At 40.6% G+C, this 24,498-nt stretch overlaps 1 protein-coding gene across 1 annotated transcript; it reads left to right on the top strand.

Annotated features, from left to right (window-relative positions):
• The first annotated feature begins 794 nt into the window (after positions 1-794).
• On the top strand, positions 795-23,119 carry LOC103349386 (uncharacterized). Its single transcript, XM_089304905.1, has 5 exons — positions 795-920; positions 4,473-4,637; positions 9,643-17,254; positions 17,396-18,247; positions 20,572-23,119. Exons 1-5 carry the CDS (start codon positions 864-866, stop codon positions 20,913-20,915), a joined length of 9,030 nt encoding a protein of 3,009 aa, XP_089161031.1. The 5' UTR covers positions 795-863; the 3' UTR covers positions 20,916-23,119.
• The last annotated feature ends 1,379 nt before the right edge of the window (positions 23,120-24,498 follow it).

Below are 24,498 nucleotides of genomic sequence, written 5' to 3'. Positions count from 1 at the left end.
GGAGCCAACTAATAACTTCATTTCGCAGGTTAAAAGTCCTCTCATAATTCTTGCCAGTTATCTTTGAGAACTTGCCAAATTTCTATGGGTAAGAGAAAAGTCTTTTGCTTTAGAAAATAATTTGCAGAAGTTGGAAGAGCTCTGCCTGAATTAGTGCACTGATACTAGACAGCAAGCACGATCAGGAGTACTCATCTGGGCAGCCATGCACGCTAGCCCACGGGACAACCGGTGAAAGGGGCCTTGGCAAATGCATTCACAGAGACTTGATTATCATATTAACTATCTAATTGGCTTGGGGTTTGAGAAAGCCTCAACCAAGTAAGATTTTTTTTTTCCAGAAGCAGAGAGGATAGACAGGAAAAGTTTCAGACCATGAGAAAGAACCCAAGAAGTCATGAATTCTAGAAGTTTCTGCCCATCCAGGAAAAGATGGTCATGTCTGGATGTCTGGTTGGAAAAGAACCAACAACATTCACTTAGTTCAGAATGCTGTCCTGGCCTGTTTTTGATGATAGAAGGAAAGGGAGAATTGCATATCATTGCAGAGTTGTTGTTTTTTTTTTTTTTTTTTAAACTACGAGGTAGGCCACCAGGTAGAATACCATTGAGAGCATAGTCACAGAGATGGCATTGGTTTTCTTCTATCTACGCAATTGCTTAACATCCACTTCTTCCTGTAAGGTGGATCCCATATAAAGAATAATTATTTATTATTTAACCTAATCCACACTGGGACTGATGTCTCATACTAGATTTAATATTAATCAACTTAATTATTTCTCAAGTTTGCAGGTATAAAGGGCAATGAACAGGCTGAAAAATGTTTCTGGAGTTAAGCTGGTGACACTGACAGCTCAAGAATGCACAGTAAACAAGGGAAATACGTAGTGAATATTGAACACCCTGAAAATCAGCCAGTGAGTACTGGGGGCACCAGTTTGGTATTTCTGATAGTTTTGAGTCTAATTTTCAATATTTATGGATATTTATGCAACTTTAATACTTCTTTACAATATACTTTATTCTAAAAAGGAATTTTAATCAATTTTACATGGAAACAATTTTATCTATTTTATGACTGCTAATTAAGAAAATTCATATTTTTATATATTGATATATGCATGGCTGAGGTTTGTATTTTCAATATTAATTAATTGAAGGAATTAGCAATTTTGGGGGTGATAATTTACAAATCTATTCAAATACTGCTTTATAGGTATCATAATTCAAGCATAAACCAAGAAATCTGATTTTGATTGCATTAAAAATTGTTTTGAAAATATGATAGCTGGATTTGTGTGTTAATTTTCTATGTTTGTAGTGTAATGTCTAGAGTTCTCATAACTCAGATTTCTACATATTGTTAAAAATTAGAAGTCACTTTGTGAGTGAAGTTCTGGCCTCGGAAGCAAATTACTTAGCAAATCCTTTAGACTGACCTCTATATTATCACTTATTAATTCTTTTGTGGTAAAGAATTGCATTGAGAACTTAGAGTTTAATTCAACTGGCAATGTCAATATCCACGTAGGATTGAGTGTAATTAATATGTAACACATTTTATGTAAGACATTTATAAACCCATATTAAGTATACAGTTTGATGAATTTTTGCACAAATTCCCATACATACGTATATCTATCATGTGGATACTTGTATAACCACTACCCATTTCAAGAACGAACACATTTATAGCACGCAAGAAGATCTCCTTGTGCCTGCCCCGGGTCAGTACCAGCAGTAACCACTCTTCTCATGTGTATCTCCATGATTTCATTCTACATTTTCTTGAACTTCACATATACATAGGATTATACAGTATGTGTTCTTTTGTGTGTGGCTTATGCTGCTCATTCTTATATCCATAATCAAAGCAGGAGAAATCTTTCTATTCCACATCACTGCCAGTCTTAGTGCTTTGTCTTTTTAATTCATTTTTGTGTGTGTTTTGGTGTCTCATTATGGTTTTAATTTGTGTTCTTCTGGTGAGTAATGATGTTGAGATAGGTTTTCAAATGATCATTGAAAATTTTAAAATCATTTTTGGTATAGGTCTTAAGTTTTAAGGCCTTTTAAAATAGGGTTGTTTGGATTTTGCTTAATAATTTTTAGTAGCTCTTCATTTAATGGGTATGAGTCCATATTTATAGTGACTATTTCTTCCACTGAATGGATAACTTTTTCATTTTCTTAAAGAATGTTGTTTTGATGATAAAGTATGTTCTTTATTTTTAAAAAGATTTATTTATTTATTTGAAAGATTCAGAGAGAGAGAGAGAGAGAGAGAGAGAGAGGAGAGAGAGAATCTTCTGTCTGCTGGTTCATTCTCCAAATGGCCACAATCGCTGGAGCTGAGTCAGGCTGAAGCCAGGAGCCAGGAGCCAGGGTCCGGGGTCCAGGAACTTCTTAGAGGTCTCCAATATGGGTGCAGGGGCCCAAGCACTTGAGCAATTTTCCGCTGCTTTCCCAGGCCATCAACAGGGAGCTGGATTGGAAACAGAGCAACCAGGACTTGAATCAGTGCCCATATTGGATGCTGGCACTGCAGATGGTGGCTTAAACCTCTGGGCCACAGAGCTGTCCCCAAGTGTGTTCTTAATTTTAATGAATTTTATTTATTATTTTTTTCTTTTATTATTAGGCTTTCAGTGTTATATTTAACAAATATTTTCCTACCAGAAGGAATGATGATATTCCACATTTTTATCTGGAAGTTTGATTGTTTTACTTACACATTTAGGTCTATGACATTTGAAATTTATCCCTGCGTTAATTACTCCAGCTTTATCATTAGTATTGAAATCTGATAGTTCTTCTCCAGTATTTTTTCCTTTAAGATATTCTTTGTTACTCAAGGTCGTTTTGCAAGTATTTGTAAGTATTTGGTCTTTATAAGTATTTGGAATCAATTCTTTTTATCTACAGAAATATTTTTGGAACTTTGGGAGAGTTTTGAGTTTGCATATCAATTTGTGAGAATTGAACTCTTGTACTATCTAACTTCTATCTATAATGTGGTTTTATTTCTCCATTCATGTTTGTCTTCTTTAACTTTCATTAACAATGACTAGAGGTTTCAATATAGAGATAAAATATATTCCTCTTTATACTTATTCCTGATAGTTTTGGTGATGTTTTAAATGATATTAAACTTAATTTCAAATATTTATTTAATTTTTATTATTTTATTTTAATATTTAATTTCAAAATATTCCTTTATTACTATATGAAAATCCAATTAATTTTTACAGATTAATCTTGTATCTGATGGTTTCATTAATTCTATTATTCATTTCAATATCTTGAAAAACAGTTGTGGATATTTATTGAGTACAATATGATGTTTTGATATATATTTTATTGTGGGATGATTAAACCATGCTAGTTAGCAAATCTATCATTTCACAGGCTTACAATATTGTTAGTGAAAATATTTAAAATCTTTTCAGCAATTTTGAAATGTCCAATGTATTATTATTTATTATAATCAACATTCGGTGCTATATATCATTAAACATTGTTCTTTCATCTAAGTTACTGTTTATCCTTTCACTATCTACTATTTTGTTTACAGATTCTATTTTTTAATAGATTTACTTACTAGGGTTGGAGCATGGATGAGAGGGAGGGTAAGGTGGGAAGTAATACCATGCTTCTAAATCTGTATATATGAAATACATGAAACTTGAATAACTTAAATAAAATTAAAAACCAACAAAAATATGCAGAGACTTCAGAGTTCCTGTAAAATGGGATTAGAAGTATAGATTTATTTTGGATTAAAAAAATTTGAAACCTGTGCATTCTTTTTTCATAATAAACATTTCCCACAATATTATGAAAAATATACCAAAACAAAGTCATACTTTTAATTTCACATTTTCACATTATCTGAAGTATTTTCATGTATGATGATTATTGTCAGAGTGGTTCAAAAGGTAGCAATGTAGCTCATTACATTAACATATGAAAGAGAGAAATCATCAAATAAAGATTTAATTATTTATTTGAAAGGCAGACTGACATAGAGGGAGAGACAGATCTTCCATCCTCTGGTTCACTCCTCAAATGCCTAAGAGAGCCGATCCTGGTCCAGGGCAAAGTAATGAACTATAAAGAGAACATATTTCATGTATTTCATAGATATAATTCCAAGAAGATAACCATACTTCAGCAGTTTGCAACATAATTATACTTAACAAATGTATTAAATATGATTTTAATGTAAATACTTAAATAAAATAATTAAGAGCAATTTATGATGACCAAATGGATTTCCTTTTTTTTCTTTTGAGAAGATTTACTCCTTCAGTCTCCTTTAGTCATATAATCAAATGATCTTCATGTTTCATCAAAACAGACCCATGATGTGTCACAGTCTGACTTAGGTTTGTGAGGATTATATTACTTTAGAAGTAATATTCAGTACCTTCCTATTTTTCTTATCTTTTTTTTCTTTTGGTCTTCAGCCATTCCTGAATCCAACCATCTACAGAACTCACAACTCAGCATATCAGTTTTCTACATCAACGGCTGCAACTGGTGATACTGGTACCAATTTAACTGATGTCTGCACCAACACAGGGTCCCTTGGACACTCCGAATTTCCAAACAGAGAATTCCTACATGGTCAGGTAATATTTGGGGGTAATGCTGTTTCCCTGGTTTAAGATGTAATCCACATGAAAATACTCTTGATCCAGTGTATGTCAGTGGAAAAATGATCAACATTAACAATTTCATTTTTTTTATTTTTTTTATTTTTTTTTAATTAATTTATTTTTTTTTTTGACAGGCAGAGTGGACAGTGAGAGAGAGAGACAGAGAGAAAGGTCTTCCTTTGCCGTTGGTTCACCCTCCAATGGCCGCCGCGGCCGGCGCGCTGCGGCCGGCGCACCGCGCTGATCCGATGGCAGGAGCCAGGAGCCAGGTGCTTTTCCTGGTCTCCCACGGGGTGCAGGGCCCAAGCACCTGGGCCATCCTCCACTGCACTCCCTGGCCACAGCAGAGGGCTGGCCTGGAAGAGGGGCAACCGGGACAGAATCCGGCGCCCCGACCGGGACTAGAACCCGGTGTGCCGGCGCCGCTAGGCGGAGGATTAGCCTAGTGAGCCGCGGCGCCGGCCAACATTAACAATTTCATTTTAAAGATCTATGATATCGTCTGAAGTTCATGAAGGGAAATACACGAGAGGTAGAAGATTGTAGGAGCTCTTTTTTTGAGGAGTTAATTATCTTTATTTAAATATTTGTATGGAGTTTAGAGAAAATACATGAGAGTTACAGGAAGCAAAGAAATCTGGTGTTCTTTTTGGAGTAGTGAACAGGTGAGAACCCTGCCAGTATATAGACAGTGAATGGCGTTTAGGTAAACCCCGCTCAGGTGTTAAGCTGCTGGCCCTAATCTGTGGGCATGATCTGTCACACTCTGCTTCCCTGACTGCCTCGGACCCTCACGGTGGCCCTTCCTTTAATCTCCTGGCTCACAACTCACGAACTTTCAACCTTGACTTGGAAACTGCCCATTCTCTGTGTCTTCTACCTTGATTTGATACCAGAAACAGATATCTTGTATTGCTGACCCTGCTTCTTGTTTTATTGCATTCTCCTCACCTTACAGCCTGATCTCCCAGTCTTCCTCTAGACTTGATAGTGCTCTGCAGTTCACTTCAGTGCTTCTGGTCTGGAATATAACCTTCCTCCAAGGAAGCCTGCTATAGAGTCAGTGTGAAGAGATTCTGAAAAGCTAAGTGAATAAAACTCTATTATGTAAAGAGGTAATGTGGAAGAATGCTTTTCACTGATAGGGATTATTTAGAAAATATGTTTCTGATGACTTCAAAGAATCAGACTGATCAGAGAGCTGAAATTAATAGCTCTTCTTTTAAAATATTTTGAAAATTATATATTTGAAAGACAGCCAGCCAGCCAGACACACACACACACACACACACATACACACACACACACCCTATCTGATGGTTCACTTCCCAAATTCTTGCATCAGCTGGAGCTGAGCTAAGGTCAAAGATGGGAAAAAAGGAACAGCAATCCAGGTCTCCCACAGTTGGTGGCAGGAACTCAGTTACTTGAACCTTCCCTGATGCTTCCCAGGGTCCACATTAGCAAGAAGCTCGGATCAAGAGCTAGAGCATGACTGGGGATAGAACCCAAGCTCTGCAGTGCAGGACCTAGACACTCTAACGGACTTCTTAACTGCTAGGCCAAATGCTTACCCTATACATTGTTTTCTTTTGTACTATTATTTACAAAAACTTTATGAAATAGGTGATATTCATGTGAGGAAATTGAGGCTTTGCAAACTAATGCAAATTACCAAATATCATCATACATCTAGTGAAAGGAAGAGTCAAAATGTAAACCCTGGGGGTGGGCCTTGGCATAAGGAGTTAAGATGCCACGTGGGATGTGCACATTCAGTTCTGGAGTGTCTGAGTTCCAGTCCTGACTGCTCCGATTCTAGCTTCTTGCTGAGGCACACCCTGTGAAACCTCAGGAGGTGGAATAAGTACTTGGGTCCCTGACAACCACATGATGAGGTTCAAATGGAGTTCCAGGAGCTGGCTCTGGCTTAAATAATTCTGGATGTTGCAGATATTTGGGGAGTGAGCCAGCAGATGGATGTTTCAAACAAAAATAAATTAATTAATAAATAAAAATATAAATAACCATACCCTCTGTATTTATAAAAATAAAATATAAATTTTTTTTAACTTTTATTTAATGAATATAAATTTCCAAAGTACAGCTTATGGATTACAATGGCTTCCACCCCCCCCATAACGTCCCTCCCACCCGCAACCCTCCCCTTTCCCACTCCCTCTCCCCTTCCATTCACATCAAGAGTCATTTTCGTTTCTCTTTATATACAGAAGATCAGTTTATCATACATTAAGTAAAGATTTCAACAGTTTGCTCCCACACAGAAACATAAAGTGAAAAATACTGTTTGAGTACTAGTTATAGCATTAAATCTCAATGTACAGCACACTAAGGACAAAGATCCTACATGAGGAGTAAGTGCACAGTGACTTCTGTTGTTGACTTAACAAATTGACACTCTTGTTTATGGCATCAGTAATCACCCTAGGCTCTTGTCATGAGCTGCCAAGGCTATGGAAGCCCCCTGAGTTCACTGACTCTGATCATATTTAGACAAGGCCATGGTCAAAGTGGAAGTTCTCTCCTCCCTTCAGAGAAAGGTACCTCCTTCTTTGATGACCTGTTCTTTCCACTGGGATCTCACTCGCGGAGATCTTTCATTTAGTTTTTTTTTTTTTTTTTTTTTTTTTTTTTTCCCCCAGAGTGTCTTGGCTTTCCATGCCTGAAATACTCTCATGGGCTTTTCAGCCGGATCCAAATGCCTTAAGGGCTGATTCTGAGGCCAGAGTGCTGTTTAGGACATCTGCCATTCTATGGGTCTGCTATGTATCTCCCTTCCCATGAAATATAAACCTTAAAGTCGTTAGGCTCTAAAATTCATGGTATTAGCTGTTATGTTTTACTGTCTTACGTAAACATTTAATTATGGAGGACACTTCTTATTAACTAGGTTTCTCAATAGTACTTTCAGGTAGATATTACTAGCTCCACCACTGACATAAGGCAAGTTAAGAATTAGACAAACTGAGGAATTTGTTCAGAATAATACTCATTGATAGAGGATTGAAATTCAAGACTCTCAAATCCTAAGACTTACGTGTTACATACTATGCAATACTTCTTCTCATATAACACTAACAAATAATACAAATCTTAGCATAATACTTTAGAGTTTACAAAGTAATTTTACTCACACTAATCCTTATTCAAATCTTATCATAGTCTTTAATGGATGAAAGAATAGTATCCAAGAGGCAAGCATCTTACCTAATGAAAATCATTGGTGGGGGCATAAGCTGGATTTCAGCAAATTTTTCAGACTCCAAATTTCATGGTGCCAAATGATAAATTGAGAGAAAGGTTAGCTAGAAAATTTGAGAAGTCATTAATTAATGTAATTAAAATGAAAAGCTCGAAAGTAGTAGGTTGAGGGTAGAATTACTGATAATTAACTGGCCTAAGAGGGAGAAAAATTTAATTAGACAACCCTTTGAGTAACTCAAATTGCTATCTGCAACCATCACTAAATATGTGCAGATACTTCTTTTGAAAGTTGGAGGTATGTTGATAGATGGAGTTGATAGATGGAGGTATGTTTCTAAGAAAACATGGGGCCGGAGCTGTGGTGTAGCAGGTAAAGCCACTGCCTATAGTGCCAGCATCCCATGTGGGCACCAGTTTGTGTCCCAGCTCCTCCACTTCTGATCCAGATCTCTGCTATGGCCTGGGAAAGCAGTACAAGATGTGTCAAATCCTTGGACACCTGCATCCACATGGGAGACCTGGAGGAAGCTCCTGGCTCCTGGTTCAGACGGGTGCAGCTCGTGCTGTTGTAGCCTTCTGGGGAATGAACTAGTGGATGTAAGACCTCTCTCTCTTTGTGCCTCTGTCTCTTTGTAACTCTGCCTTTCAAATAAATAAATAAAGGTGATACTCGTGTGAGGAAATTGAGGCTTTGCAAACTAATACAAATTACCAAATATCATCATACATCTAGTAAAAGGAAGAGTCAAAATGTAAACCCTGGGGGTGGGCCTTGGCATAAGGAGTTAAGATGCCATGTGGGATGCGCACATTCAATTCTGGAGTGATATAGACACATGAAGATATATATACACATGAAGATATGTAGAGATATAGACACATGAATCAGAAAAATGAGAGGTCAGTGGAATTTTCTTTTTGCTCTAATTGTAGGGAAAACACAAGGAAAATGTTTTTCCTAAGAAAAACTAAAATTTGAGCTCAGCAGTTATTATTGAAGGGTAATTATTATAGTCCTTGTTCTTATACTTTCTAGTTTAATTTAATTTGAAAGGCAAAGGGCAGGAGAAGAGAGAGAGAAAAATGGAGAGAAAGCTTTCATCCATTGGTTCAATCCTCAAATGCCTCCTAAAGCCAGGGCTGTGCCAGGTAGAAGCCAGGAGCCCAGGGACTCAAGCACTTGAGCTATCATCTGCTTTCTCTGAGCACACATTAGCAAGAAAGTAGATTGGAAGTGAAATAGCTGGGGCTCAAGCTAGGCATCCTGATATGGGATGTAGGCATCTCAAGCACAGACTTAATTGCTGTGCTCACTGTTCCTGTTTATACAATTTATTTAAATGAAGTAATTTCTTTCAAAATCAACTACAAACCGATAATAACCAAATAATGATGGTACTTGCATTAAAAAAGGTAATAGACCAATTGGGTAGAATACGGTCCAGAAATCCATCCCTGCACTTATAGTCAATTGATTTTCAACAAATGTGTCAGGAACACACAATGGGAGAAAGGACAGTTTCTTCAACAAATGACTTTGGGGAAACTGGCTGTACACATGCAGCAGAATAAAATTGAGCCTTTTTTGTATGTATCAGGAAACATACAAAAACCAACTCCAAATAGTTAAAGACAACCTTAAGCAGTGAGAGATCAAAATTACCAGAACAAAATATAGAAGTGTAATAAATGGCATTAATTTTTCTTTAAACTTTTTTTTGTCTTTTGGTAATAATATTAACATACTTTCCAGGTAACACAACATTTCTACAATGGTTGGTCTTTATGGAAAATCTTCCTAGCTTGTCTCTTAGCTGGTGTGATAACAACAGCATTTGGAGTACTCATAATGTCCTTGGTGTACAATGGGAGAAATAACAATACTTCCATTGTTATTCAAGTTCCTCAAAGCCAAGGGACATCCTCATCTACTACTGGAACATCTACAAGTTCAAAACCTGTAGCCACCACTACATCTACCTCAACATCCACTTCAACTCAGCCTACTAGCACAATAACAATGGCAGGTGGCTCAACAGAACCTACCAGCAGAGCAACCACCACTAATACTACAACTGAAACTACCACAGCAGCAGCCACCACTTCCACAAAAGAAACAAGCAGCCAAAACAATTCAGGCACTACAACAAGCACAAGCACATCTACAACCACAGAGGCCAGCACTACTGCTTCAACTGGGCCTACTACAACATCTGCTTCTGGCAGCACTGCTTCTACTGCACTATCTAGTACTGCAACTCCTGAGACAACAGCAACTACAGTCACTTCACCTGAAACTACAACATCTACTTCCAGCACCACTGCTTCTACTGCACCATCTAGTACTGTAACTCCTCAGACAACAGCAACTACAGAGACAACAGCAACTACAGTCACTTCACCTGAAACTAAAACTTCTGCTTCCAGCAGCACTTCTTCTACTGTACTCTCAAGTACAGCCACTCCAGAGACTACAGCAACTACAGTCACTTCACCTATAACTACATTTGCTTCCAGAACCACTACTTCTACTGCACCATCTAGTACTGCAACTCCTGAGACAACAGCAACTCCAGAGACAACAGGAACTCCAGAGACAACAGCAACTACAGTCACTTCACCTATAACTACACTTGCTTCCAGCACCACTGCTTCTACTGCACCATCTAGTACTGCAACTCCAGGCACAACAGCAACTACAGAGACTAAGGCAACGACAGTCACTTCACCTGAAACTACAATAAATGCTTCCAGCAGCACTGCTTCTACTGTGCCCTCAAGTACAGCAACTTCAGAGACTACGGCAACTACACTCACTTCACCTATAACTACCACATCTACTTCCAGCACCACTGCTTCTACTGCACCATCTAGTACTGCAACTCCTCAGACAACAGCAACTACAGAGACAACAGCAACTACAGTCACTTCACCTATAACTACTTTTGCTTCCAGCACCACTGCTTCTCTTGCACCATCCAGTACTGCTACTCCTGAGACAACAGCAACTACAGTCACTTCACCTGAAACTACAACATCTACTTCCAGCAGTACTGCTTCTACTGTGCCCTCAAGTACTGCAACTCCAGAGACAACAGCAACTACAGTCATTTCACCTATAACTACACTTGCTTCCAGCACCACTGCTTCTCTTGCACCATCTAGTACAGCAAATACAGACACAACAGCAACTACAGAGACAACAGGAACTACAGTCAGTTCACCTGAAACTACAACGTCTTCTTCCAGCAGCACTACTTCTACTGTTCTCTCAAGTACAGCAACTTCAGAGACTACGGCAACTACACTCACTTCACCTGAAACTGCCACATCTACTTCCAGCACCGCTGCTTCTACTGCACCATCTAGTACTGCAACTCCTGAGACAACAGCAACTACAGAGACAACAGGAACTACAGTCACTTCACCTGAAACTACCACATCTACTTCCAGCACCACTGCTTCTACTATGCCCTCAAGTACTGCAACTCCAGAGACAACAGGAACTCCAGAGACAACAGCAACTACAGTCACTTCACCTATAACTACACTTGCTTCCAGCACCACTGCTTCTACTGCACCATCTAGTACTGCAACTCCAGAGACAACAGGAACTACAGAGACAGCAGGAACTACAGTCACTTCACCTATAACTACACTTGCTTCCAGCACCACTGCTTCTACTGCACCATCTAGTACTGCAACTCCAGGCACAACAGCAACTACAGAGACTAAGGCAACGACAGTCACTTCACCTGAAACTACAATAAATGCTTCCAGCAGCACTGCTTCTACTGTGCCCTCAAGTACAGCAACTTCAGAGACTACGGCAACTACACTCACTTCACCTGAAACTGCCACATCTACTTCCAGCACCGCTGCTTCTACTGCACCATCTAGTACTGCAACTCCTCAGACAACAGCAACTACAGAGACAACAGCAACTACAGTCACTTCACCTATAACTACTTTTGCTTCCAGCACCACTGCTTCTCTTGCACCATCCAGTACTGCTACTCCTGAGACAACAGCAACTACAGTCACTTCACCTGAAACTACAACATCTACTTCCAGCAGTACTGCTTCTACTGTGCCCTCAAGTACTGCAACTCCAGAGACAACAGCAACTACAGTCACTTCACCTATAACTACACTTGCTTCCAGCACCACTGCTTCTCTTGCACCATCTAGTACAGCAAATACAGACACAACAGCAACTACAGAGACAACAGGAACTACAGTCAGTTCACCTGAAACTACAACGTCTTCTTCCAGGAGCACTACTTCTACTGTTCTCTCAAGTACAGCAACTTCAGAGACTACGGCAACTACACTCACTTCACCTGAAACTGCCACATCTACTTCCAGCACCACTGCTTCTACTGCACCATCTAGTACTGCAACTCCTGAGACAACAGCAACTACAGAGACAACAGGAACTACAGTCACTTCACCTGAAACTACCACATCTACTTCCAGCACCACTGCTTCTACTATGCCCTCAAGTACTGCAACTCCAGAGACAACAGGAACTCCAGAGACAACAGCAACTACAGTCACTTCACCTATAACTACACTTGCTTCCAGCACCACTGCTTCTACTGCACCATCTAGTACTGCAACTCCAGGCACAACAGGAACTACAGAGACTAAGGCAACGACAGTCACTTCACCTGAAACTACAATAAATGCTTCCAGCAGCACTGCTTCTACTGTGCCCTCAAGTACAGCAACTTCAGAGACTACGGCAACTACACTCACTTCACCTGAAACTGCCACATCTACTTCCAGCACCACTGCTTCTACTATGCCCTCAAGTACTGCAACTCCAGAGACAACAGGAACTACAGAGACAACAGCAACTACAGTCACTTCACATATAACTACACTTGCTTCCAGCACCACTGCTTCTACTGCACCATCTAGTACTGCAACTCCTCAGACAACAGCAACTACAGAGACAACAGCAACTACAGTCACTTCACCTATAACTACTTTTGCTTCCAGCACCACTGCTTCTCTTGCACCATCCAGTACTGCTACTCCTGAGACAACAGCAACTACAGTCACTTCACCTGAAACTACAACATCTACTTCCAGCAGTACTGCTTCTACTGTGCCCTCAAGTACTGCAACTCCAGAGACAACAGCAACTACAGTCACTTCACCTATAACTACACTTGCTTCCAGCACCACTGCTTCTCTTGCACCATCTAGTACAGCAAATACAGACACAACAGCAACTACAGAGACAACAGGAACTACAGTCAGTTCACCTGAAACTACAACGTCTTCTTCCAGGAGCACTACTTCTACTGTTCTCTCAAGTACAGCAACTTCAGAGACTACGGCAACTACACTCACTTCACCTGAAACTGCCACATCTACTTCCAGCACCACTGCTTCTACTATGCCCTCAAGTACTGCAACTCCAGAGACAACAGGAACTCCAGAGACAACAGCAACTACAGTCACTTCACCTATAACTACACTTGCTTCCAGCACCACTGCTTCTACTGCACCATCTAGTACTGCAACTCCAGGCACAACAGCAACTACAGAGACTAAGGCAACGACAGTCACTTCACCTGAAACTACAATAAATGCTTCCAGCAGCACTGCTTCTACTGTGCCCTCAAGTACAGCAACTTCAGAGACTACGGCAACTACACTCACTTCACCTGAAACTGCCACATCTACTTCCAGCACCGCTGCTTCCACTGCACCATCTAGTACTGCAACTCCTCAGACAACAGCAACTACAGAGACAACAGCAACTACAGTCACTTCACCTATAACTACTTTTGCTTCCAGCACCACTGCTTCTACTGCACCATCTAGTACTGCTACTCCTGAGACAACAGCAACTACAGAGACTAAGGTAACTACAGTCACTTCACCTGAAACTAAAACTTCTGCTTCCAGCAGCACTTCTTCTACTGTACTCTCAAGTACAGCCACTCCAGAGACTACAGCAACTACAGTCACTTCACCTATAACTACATTTGCTTCCAGAACGACTACTTCTACTGCACCATCTAGTGCTGCAACTCCTGAGACAACAGCAACTACAGAGACAACAGGAACTACAGTCACTTCATCTGAAACTACAACGTCTTCTTCCAGCAGCACTACTTCTACTGTTCTCTCAAGTACAGCAACTTCAGAGACTACGGCAACTACACTCATTTCACCTGAAACTGCCACATCTACTTCCAGCACCACTGCTTCTACTGCACCATCTAGTACTGCAACTCCTCAGACAACAGCAACTACAGAGACAACAGGAACTACAGTCACTTCACCTGAAACTACCACATCTACTTCCAGCACCACTGCTTCTACTATGCCCTCAAGTACTGCAACTCCAGAGACAACAGGAACTCCAGAGACAACAGCAACTACAGTCACTTCACCTATAACTACACTTGCTTCCAGCACCACTGCTTCTACTGCACCATCTAGTACTGCAACTCCAGGCACAACAGGAACTACAGAGACTAAGGCAACGACAGTCACTTCACCTGAAACTACAATAAATGCTTCCAGCAGCACTGCTTCTACTGTGCCCTCAAGTACAGCAACTTCAGAGACTACGGCAACTACACTCACTTCACCTGAAACTGCCACATCTACTTCCAGCACCGCTGCTTCCACTGCACCATCTAGTACTGCAACTCCTCAGACAACAGCAACTACAGAGACAACAGCAACTACAGTCACTTCACCTATAACTACTTTTGCTTCCAGCACCACTGCTTCTACTGCACCATCTAGTACTGCTACTCCTGAGACAACAGCAACTACAGAGACTAAGGTAACTACAGTCACTTCACCTGAAACTAAAACTTCTGCTTCCAGCAGCACTTCTTCTACTGTACTCTCAAGTACAGCCACTCCAGAGACTACAGCAACTACAGTCACTTCACCTATAACTACATTTGCTTCCAGCACCACTGCTTCTACTGCACCATCTAGTGCTGCAACTCCTGAGACAACAGCAACTACAGAGACAACAGGAACTACAGTCACTTCACCTGAAACTACAACGTCTTCTTCCAGCAGCACTACTTCTACTGTTCTCTCAAGTACAGCAACTTCAGAGACTACGGCAACTACACTCACTTCACCTGAAACTGCCACATCTACTTCCAGCACCACTGCTTCTACTGCACCATCTAGTACTGCAACTCCTCAGACAACAGCAACTACAGAGACAACAGGAACTACAGTCACTTCACCTGAAACTACCACATCTACTTCCAGCACCACTGCTTCTACTATGCCCTCAAGTACTGCAACTCCAGAGACAACAGGAACTACAGAGACAACAGCAACTACAGTCACTTCACCTATAACTACACTTGCTTCCAGCACCACTGCTTCTACTGCACCATCTAGTACTGCAACTCCAGGCACAACAGCAACTACAGAGACTAAGGCAACGACAGTCACTTCACCTGAAACTACAATAAATGCTTCCAGCAGCACTGCTTCTACTGTGCCCTCAAGTACAGCAACTTCAGAGACTACGGCAACTACACTCACTTCACCTGAAACTGCCACATCTACTTCCAGCACCACTGCTTCTACTATGCCCTCAAGTACTGCAACTCCTCAGACAACAGCAACTACAGAGACAACAGCAACTACAGTCACTTCACCTATAACTACTTTTGCTTCCAGCACCACTGCTTCTCTTGCACCATCTAGTACTGCTACTCCTGAGACAACAGCAACAACAGAGACTACGACAACTACAGTCACTTCACCTATAACTACATTTGCTTCCAGAACCACTACTTCTACTGCACCATCTAGTACTGTAACTCTTGATACAACAGCAACTACAGAGACAACAGGAACTACAGTCACTTCATCTGAAACTACAACGTCTGCTTCCAGTAGCACTGCTTCTACTATGCCCCCAAGTACTGCAACTCCAGAGACAACAGGAACTCCAGAGACAACAGCAACTACAGTCACTTCACCTATAACTACACTTGCTTCCAGCACCACTGCTTCTACTGAACCATCTAGTATTGCAACTCCAGGCACAACAGCAACTACAGAGACTAAGGCAACGACAGTCACTTCACCTATAACTACTTTTGCTTCCAGCACCACTGCTTCTCTTGCACCATCCAGTACTGCTACTCCTGAGACAACAGCAACTACAGTCACTTCACCTGAAACTACAACATCTACTTCCAGCAGTACTGCTTCTACTGTGCCCTCAAGTACTGCAACTCCAGAGACAACAGCAACTACAGTCACTTCACCTATAACTACACTTGCTTCCAGCACCACTGCTTCTCTTGCACCATCTAGTACTGCAACTCCAGACACAACAGCAACTACAGAGACAACAGGAACTACAGTCACTTCACCTGAAACTACAACGTCTTCTTCCAGCAGCACTACTTCTACTGTTCTCTCAAGTACAGCAACTTCAGAGACTATGGCAACTACAGTCACTTCACCTGAAACTACAACATTTACTTCCAGCACCACTGCTTCTACTGCACCATCTAGTACTGCAACTCCTGAGACAACAGGAACTACAGTCACTTCACCTGAAACTACCACATCTACTTCCAGCACCACTGCTTCTACTGCACCATCTAGTACTGCAACTCCTGAGACAACAGCAACTACAGAGACAACAGGAACTACAGTCACTTCATCTGAAACTACAACGTCTGCTTCCAGTAGCACTGCTTCTACTATGCCCCCAAGTACTGCAACTCCAGAGACAACAGGAACTACAGAGACAACAGCAACTACAGTCACTTCACCTATAACTACACTTGCTTCCAGCACCACTGCTTCTACTGCACCATCTAGTACTGCAACTCCAGACACAACAGCAACTACAGAGACAGCAGGAACTACAGTAACTACACCTGAAACTACAACATCTGTTTCCAGCAGCACAACTTCTACTGTTCTCTCAAGTACAGCAACTTCAGAGACTACGGTAACTACAGTCACTTCACCTGAAACTACAACATCTACTTCCAGCACCACTGCTTCTACTATGCCCTCAAGTACTGCAACTCCTGAGACAACAGCAACTACAGAGACAACAGCAACTACAGTCACTTCACCTGAAACTACAACATCTACTTCCAGCACCACTGCTTCTACTATGCCCTCAAGTACTGCAACTCTTGGGACAACAGCAACTACAGAGACTAAGGCAACTACAGTCACTTCACCTGAAACTACAATAAATGCTTCCAGCAGCACTGCTTCTACTGTGTCCTCAAGTACAGCAACTTCAGAGACAACAGCAACTACAGTCACTTCACCTATAACTACAACATCTACTTCCAGCAGTACTGCTTCTACTGTGCCCTCAAGTACTGCAACTCCAGAGACAACAGCAACTACAGTCACTTCACCTATAACTACACTTGCTTCCAGCACCACTGCTTCTACTGCACTATCTAGTACTGTAACTCCTGAGAAAACAGCAACTACAGAGACAACATGAACTACAGTCACTTCACCTGAAACTACCACATCTACTTCTAGCACCACTGCTTCTACTTCACCATCTAGTACTGCAACTCCAGAGACAACAGCAACTACAGTCACTTCACCTATAACTACATTTGCTTCCAGCAACACTGCTTCTACTGCACCATCTAGTACCGCAACTACAGAGACAACAGTGACTACAGTCACTTCACCTGAAACTACAACATCTACTTCCAGCACCACTGCTTCTACTGTGCTCTCAAGTACAGCAACTTCAGAGACTACGGCAACTACAGTCACTTCACCTATAACTACAACATCTACTTCCAGCAGTACTGCTTCTACCGAGCCCTCAAGTACTGCAACTCCAGAGACAGCAGCAACTACAGTCACTTCACCTATAACTACACTTGCTTCCAGCACCACTGCTTCTCTTGCACCATCTAGTGCTGCAACTCCAGACACAACAGCAACTACAGAGACAACAGGAACTACAGTCACTACACTTGAAACTACAACGTCTGTTTCCAGCAGCACTGCTTCTACTGTTCTCTCAAGTACAGCAACTTCAGAGACTACGGTAACTACAGTCACTTCACCTGAAACTACCACATACACTTCCAGCACCACTGCTTCTACTATGCCCTCAAGTACTGCAACTCCTGGGACAACAGCAACTACAGAGACAACAGGAACTACAGTCACTTCACCTGAAACTACAACATCTACTTCCAGCACCACTGCTTCTACTGTGCCCTCAAGTACTGCAACTCCAGACATAACAGGAACTCCAGAGACAACAGCAACTACAGTCACTTCACCTGAAACTACAACATCTACTTCCAGCACCACTGCTTCTACTGTTCTCTCAAGTACATAACTTCAGAGACAATAGGAACTACCGTCACTTCACCTGAAACTACAACATCTACTTCCAGCACCGCTGATTCTACTGCACCATCTAGTACTGCAACTCCTGAGACTACGGCAACTACAGTCACTTCACCTATAACTACATTTGCTTCTAGCATTACTGCTTCTCTTGCACCATCTAGTACTGCAACTCCAGACACAACAGCAACTACAGTCACTTCACCTGAAACTACAACATCTACTTCCAGCACCACTGCTTCTACTGCACCATCTAGTACTGCAACTCCTGAGACAACAGCAACTACTGAGACAACAGGAACTACAGTCACTTCACCTGAAACTACAACATCTACTTCCAGCACCACTGCTTCTACTGTTCTCTCAAGTACATAACTTCAGAGACAATAGGAACTACCGTCACTTCACCTGAAACTACAACATCTACTTCCAGCACCACTGCTTCTACTGCACCATCTAGTACTGCAACTCCTTAGACAACACCAACTACAGAGACAACAGGAACTACAGTTACTTCACCTGAAACTACAACATCTACTTCCAGCACCACTGCTTCTACTATGTCCTCAAGTACTGCAACCCCAGACACAACAGCAACTACAGAGACAACAGCAACTACAGTCACTTCACCTGAAACTAAAACGTCTGCTTCCAGCAGCACTGCTTCTACTGCACCATCTAGTACTGCAATTCCAGAGAGAATACCAACTGCAGTTACTTCTCCTGAAACTACAACATCGACATACAGCCCTACTAATGTGCCCTCAAGTACAGTTTCTCCAGAGACAACAGCAACTACAGTCACTTCACTTGAAAGTAGAATGCCTTTCAGCACCACTGCTTCTACAGCCTCCTCAAGTCAGCAATTCTAGAGACAACACCAACTACAGTCACTTCAGCTGAAACTACATTTGCTTCCAGCACCCCTGCTTCTACTGTAGCATCTAGTACTGCAACTTACAACATCTTCCAGCACCAATACTTCTACAGCCTCCTCAAGTACAGCATCTCTAGAGACAATGGCAACTACAGAGAAAACAGCAACTGCAGTCACTTCACCTGAAAGTACAGTGGCTTCCAGCACCACTGCTTCTACAGCCTCCTCAAGTACTGCAACCCCAGAGACAACAGCAACTACAGTCACCTCACCTGAAACTATAGCATCTGCTTCCAGCAGCACTGCTTCTACTGTTCTTTCAAGTACAGCAACTCCATAGACAACAGTAACTACAGTCACTTCATCTGAAACTACAACATCTGCTTTCAGCACCACTGCTTTTACTGTTCTCTCAAGTATAGCAGCTTAGAGATAACAGTAATGACAGTAACTTCACCTGAAATTATAACATCTGCTTCCAGCACTACTGTTTCTCTGTACACTCAGGTACAGCAGTACCAACCACTTCAGCCACAGTGACAACAGCAACTACAGTCACTTCACCTATAAGTACAGCATCTGCTTCCAGCAGCACTGCTTCTACAGTGCCCTCAATTACAGCAACTGAAGAGACAATAGCAGCTACAGTCACTTCACTTATAACTACAACATTGTCTTCCAGCACCACTGCTTCTATGTGCCCTCAAGTGCAGCAGCACTGACCACTTCAGCCACAGTGACAACAGAAACTACAATATCTGCTTCCGGCTGTACTGCTTCTACTGTGCCATCTAGTGTAGTAGCACCAACCGCTTCAGTTCCAGTACAACAGCAACTACAGTCCTTTCTGTATATACAATCAATGTGGCCAGCAGTTACCCATCTAGTGTGCCCTCAAGTTCAGCAGTGGCCACTACTTGAGATCCAGTGACAAGATCAACTATAGTAACTTCCCCTCAATCTATATCCACTGTGGTCTCTGTACTGCATCTATTGTGTCCTAAATACAACAGGTGCCACTTCTTTATCTTGAAACTATAGCAACTGCTTTCATTTTCCCTGAATCTAAAACCACTTTGGCCAACACTATCACTTCTAATGTTCTTAGAATCACCACTACAGCTCTTACTGCTACTCCCCTAAGACAACATCTGGTGATACTTCCTTAGAATCTGCATATGCTGTGACCAGCAGTACTACTTCTACTCCTTCAACAAAAACAGCACCATCTTCTGTTTGAACTTTGCTATCTATAACAATTGAAGGCACTTCCAGTAATCCTCAACCACTGTGTTTACTAACCTATTTTCTAGTCAATCTACAACAACAGGAGCAGTCACCACTCTACCTCAGCCAATATCTGTATTTGTAGTCATTTCAATCTTTCTGTAAGTATAGTATTTCTCAGTATCCCTACTACTTAACACACAACCATAACAATGGACACTACTTCATTAGGACTGACTACTACACCTACTAGTGGCACTTTAACTGGTACCACTGTCTCTTCTACTGTGCCCATAATCAGATCAGCAGTCATCTCTTCAATTCCATTGACTCTAAGAACTGCAGGTGGTTCTGCTGAGCCTATAGCAATAGTTACTATTGCTAATGTTTCTACTGAATCTGTAACAGTCAGCACCACAACAGAACCAAATACCTCAACTGCATATTCTTCCATTGAAACTACAACCACAATGCCCACCACTATATTTTCTACTGAATATCCCATAGGCCAGTCACCATTTTTTTTACACCATCTGTCAGATTGACTGTGGGCACATACAATTATGCATCATCTACATCACCCCCATTACTGCTTCTCTTCAATCTAGACCCATAAGTGCAACCACTCCTTGACCACCACAGTGATTGAAAGCACTTCCACTGAGGCTGAACTCACTGCAGTCAACAGTTGTACTTTTGCTTAGCCCACTACTACAATAGAAGTGACCATTTTCATTGAACTGAGCACACCACAACTGTCAGTAGTTCTGAAGCTACTACAACTTGTACTACAACAAATTTTCCTTAATCTACAACCAGAGTAGTAGCCACTCCTCAACTGAGAAGTCATAACTACTGTTTCTATTGAACTGACAACTACAGTAGATAGTATCACTTCAACTTAGTGGATACCACACCAATCACTGTAGGTTGTTGAGCCAACAGTCACAGTGGTCACCAGAATCCTTTTAATAAACCTGCATGGCCACCATTTTAATGGTGCTTACTGCAAAAATCAAAGCTGGCTTGTAACTGCAATTGCTAGGATTGTATCCTGTAACTACAATTATTAAGATTATTGCTTCAGTAGAACCAACTACTGATAGCAGCCATTCTTCAACTTAACCACAATCACTTGATTTGCCAGCACAAATTCATCTTTAGCAGAGTTTGTATGCAAAACTGGTAATTCTAGCATTTTAAATGAACTAATAACACAGCAACAGCCTCTTCTTCACTGAGCTTACTACCAGCACCAGCAGCACTTCATTTGAACCTATCTACACAATTGTGAGCACAATCTTTTAATCTCAATTTACTACCATAACTCCAAATGTTGCTCCTTCAACTGAATGCATCACAACAACTGCAATAATCTTTCAACTGGGCCTGCAGCCATGACCACAAGATTCATGTTAACTGATTCCATGAGAACCATAACATTTCCTGTGTTACTATCATGAGAGTACAGTAGCATTTCAACTGATTGGTATGCACAGTCATCAGAAGATCTACTTCCGTTGGAGTTCCAAACATAGATTAATCAACAGCTTTACCTCAAACATGAATTATGCCTATTTCTAATCAATCTACAGCTTTTTACCACTTTAACAGAATCTCCAAGCACTAGTATACACCCTTTAACTGAATTTACACATCCCATAATAGCTATCTCATCTCAGTAACTGGTTCTATTCTGTTTCTAACACAATTAAAACTCATCTTTACAACTCAACCACCAGCTCTTCAACTAGAAATAAATCCAACATGTGTACTACTAAATCATGACTCTTCAAGAACAATATAACAATGCTTTAATTTTTAATCACCATAACCATAAATACCTGTTAATAGAAAATGCAAACACAACCTCCATACACTGTACCATACTGCCAACACATCTGCTTCCCCTACAGATATGTCTGTAACCATAATATCACAGTAACAAAATGTGCTACCACCATAGTTCCTACTGAAATTTCATAATAGGACCCACCATGTCAATTTATCTTACAGTGATACCATCATTTATACTGCAACATCATTTATATAATATCATCATTTTTATATACATACCTCAATAATAGGCAAAACCTCACTAAATCATTCCATAACCTATTATGCAAATCTATAAATAGTACAACCATAATTATTTACATCTTATTTAAAGCCATCCAATACCTATTCATAAACAAAATGCTGTCACTATTTCTAATAAATGTGGTAAGTCATACCACCACTATTTGACAAAAGTTACAGCTTTGTAATAACCTCTCCATTCAACTGTAGTTAGAATACCTGAAAATTAAGCTTATCTGCTAGTTACACACCAGCACTTGGCATACAAGAACTGTCAGTACCATATATGAGTGTATAGCCAATATCACAGTCAATATATAACCCCAGCAAATAGCAAATAATCAATTCTAAAATAAGATTCATATTGAATTCTACTATCTCCATAATAACAATGAATTTTACCCACAAAACTACATTTAAATTTAAAAATACTACTTCATATATGTGAACATTTAATGTGGAGTTTCTCTTTTTGTGAAATTTTAGAGAATATAATGTAGGTGTAAAGTAAATCTTGGGCACTTGTTCTGATTACACAAATAGACAAATACACTAGATGTGGGTATAATCTTTTATTATTCTGAAGTTTTGGCATTTAATACATAAATTCCCATGTAATAAAGACATTCTATATTATAAGTGTATGTTAAATAAATTTATGTAGTACCAATTTTTTTTTCAGATTGGTGGAATTATTTCTATACCATAATTTTCTCTTTAAATTATTTCACTAAATAGTATTTATAAATATGTTTTCACAATTTTCAGTCTTTAAAATATTTTATGCTACTTTCCAGTAATCTTATAAAGATACTTAAATATTTTGTTATTACTATGTGCCTACTATCTGCTGAAATACTGAAGAAAATTCAGAAAAAGAAAAATATCAATGCAGATAACAGTAAAAATGTACAAATCTGGATGCTGTTGTTTAGAATCCTTGTTAACTGACGGGTTTATGTTAATGTTGATGGTACATGGATTCCTCTACAGTCCTAACTGAAACAGAACCAACAAGCTTAGACAGAACTCTGTGTTTTTTAGAAAGGTGCTTCCAGGGCTCATAACCTCCAGTTGAAGCTTTGAACTCAAAAGGACGTAGTGACAGTGGGCATTTGTGGAACAAGTTAAGTAGTCACTTGGGATACCTACATCTTCTATTGTAGTACCTGGGATCAAATCTTACCTCTGTTTCTGATCAGCTTATGCTACTGTGCATGCTGAGAGACAGCAGTGATGACTCAAAGCACTTGAATCCATGTCATTCATGTGCAAGATGTGGATTGAATTCCAGGTCCCTAGCTTCAGTCTGGCTCAGCCCTGGCTGTTGTGGACATTTTGAGAGTAAACCACCAAATAGAAGCAGGCACTCTCTTTCTCCCTACCACCCTTCTCACCCTTCCTCTGTCTCTCCCCCTTCAAATAAATCAAAAATAAACAAATTTTTTTAAAAAGTAGTGTAATTTGTCATATTTTCTTGCATAGTGTTGATGATATTGATACAAAGCAACTGATACTTTTTTTCAGAATCAAACAAGTACCATTTGTTGGTGTTAGTTCTATATATAAAGGATTGTTGTATGGTGTATAGGCATTTGAGCACATTGTTGCGGGGTGAGAATTCAAATGTTTACTTGACAAATGTAAAAATGTGTTTTGAAGCAATTTAAAACAAATAATTTTATGGCCACTGTGCTAACTAGAGACCATTTTAAACTACCCGTGGTGGAATGAGAAGGGCATGTCAAGCTAACTGCTGACAAGCGAGCGTGTTACTCAGGAATGGCTTCAGAAACCACCCAGGAAACCACCTGGCAATGGAGCCTGCTTGGCAACAGACTGTGATTGGTTAGGGCATAAACCACCTCTTGACTGGATTGGCTGCCTCGGCTATATAAGCTGCTGTACCAACTGAAATAAATGAGTCTGTGGGCTGCCCGCCTCTGGCCTGCTTTCACCTGATTCCCAGTGTCTGTGTGGTGACTGCACGCCTCTTGCCCCCACTGTGCTCCTCCTCTCAGAACGAATCCAAAGCAACATCTTTCCATG

This window comes from Oryctolagus cuniculus, chromosome 10 (genome assembly GCF_051225735.1).
Source record: "Oryctolagus cuniculus isolate XC-2025 breed Fujian yellow rabbit chromosome 10, ASM5122573v1, whole genome shotgun sequence".
Lineage (NCBI taxonomy): Eukaryota > Metazoa > Chordata > Mammalia > Lagomorpha > Leporidae > Oryctolagus > Oryctolagus cuniculus.
Note: the sequence above shows the minus strand (reverse complement) of the source record. Positions and strands in the feature narration are given on the sequence as shown.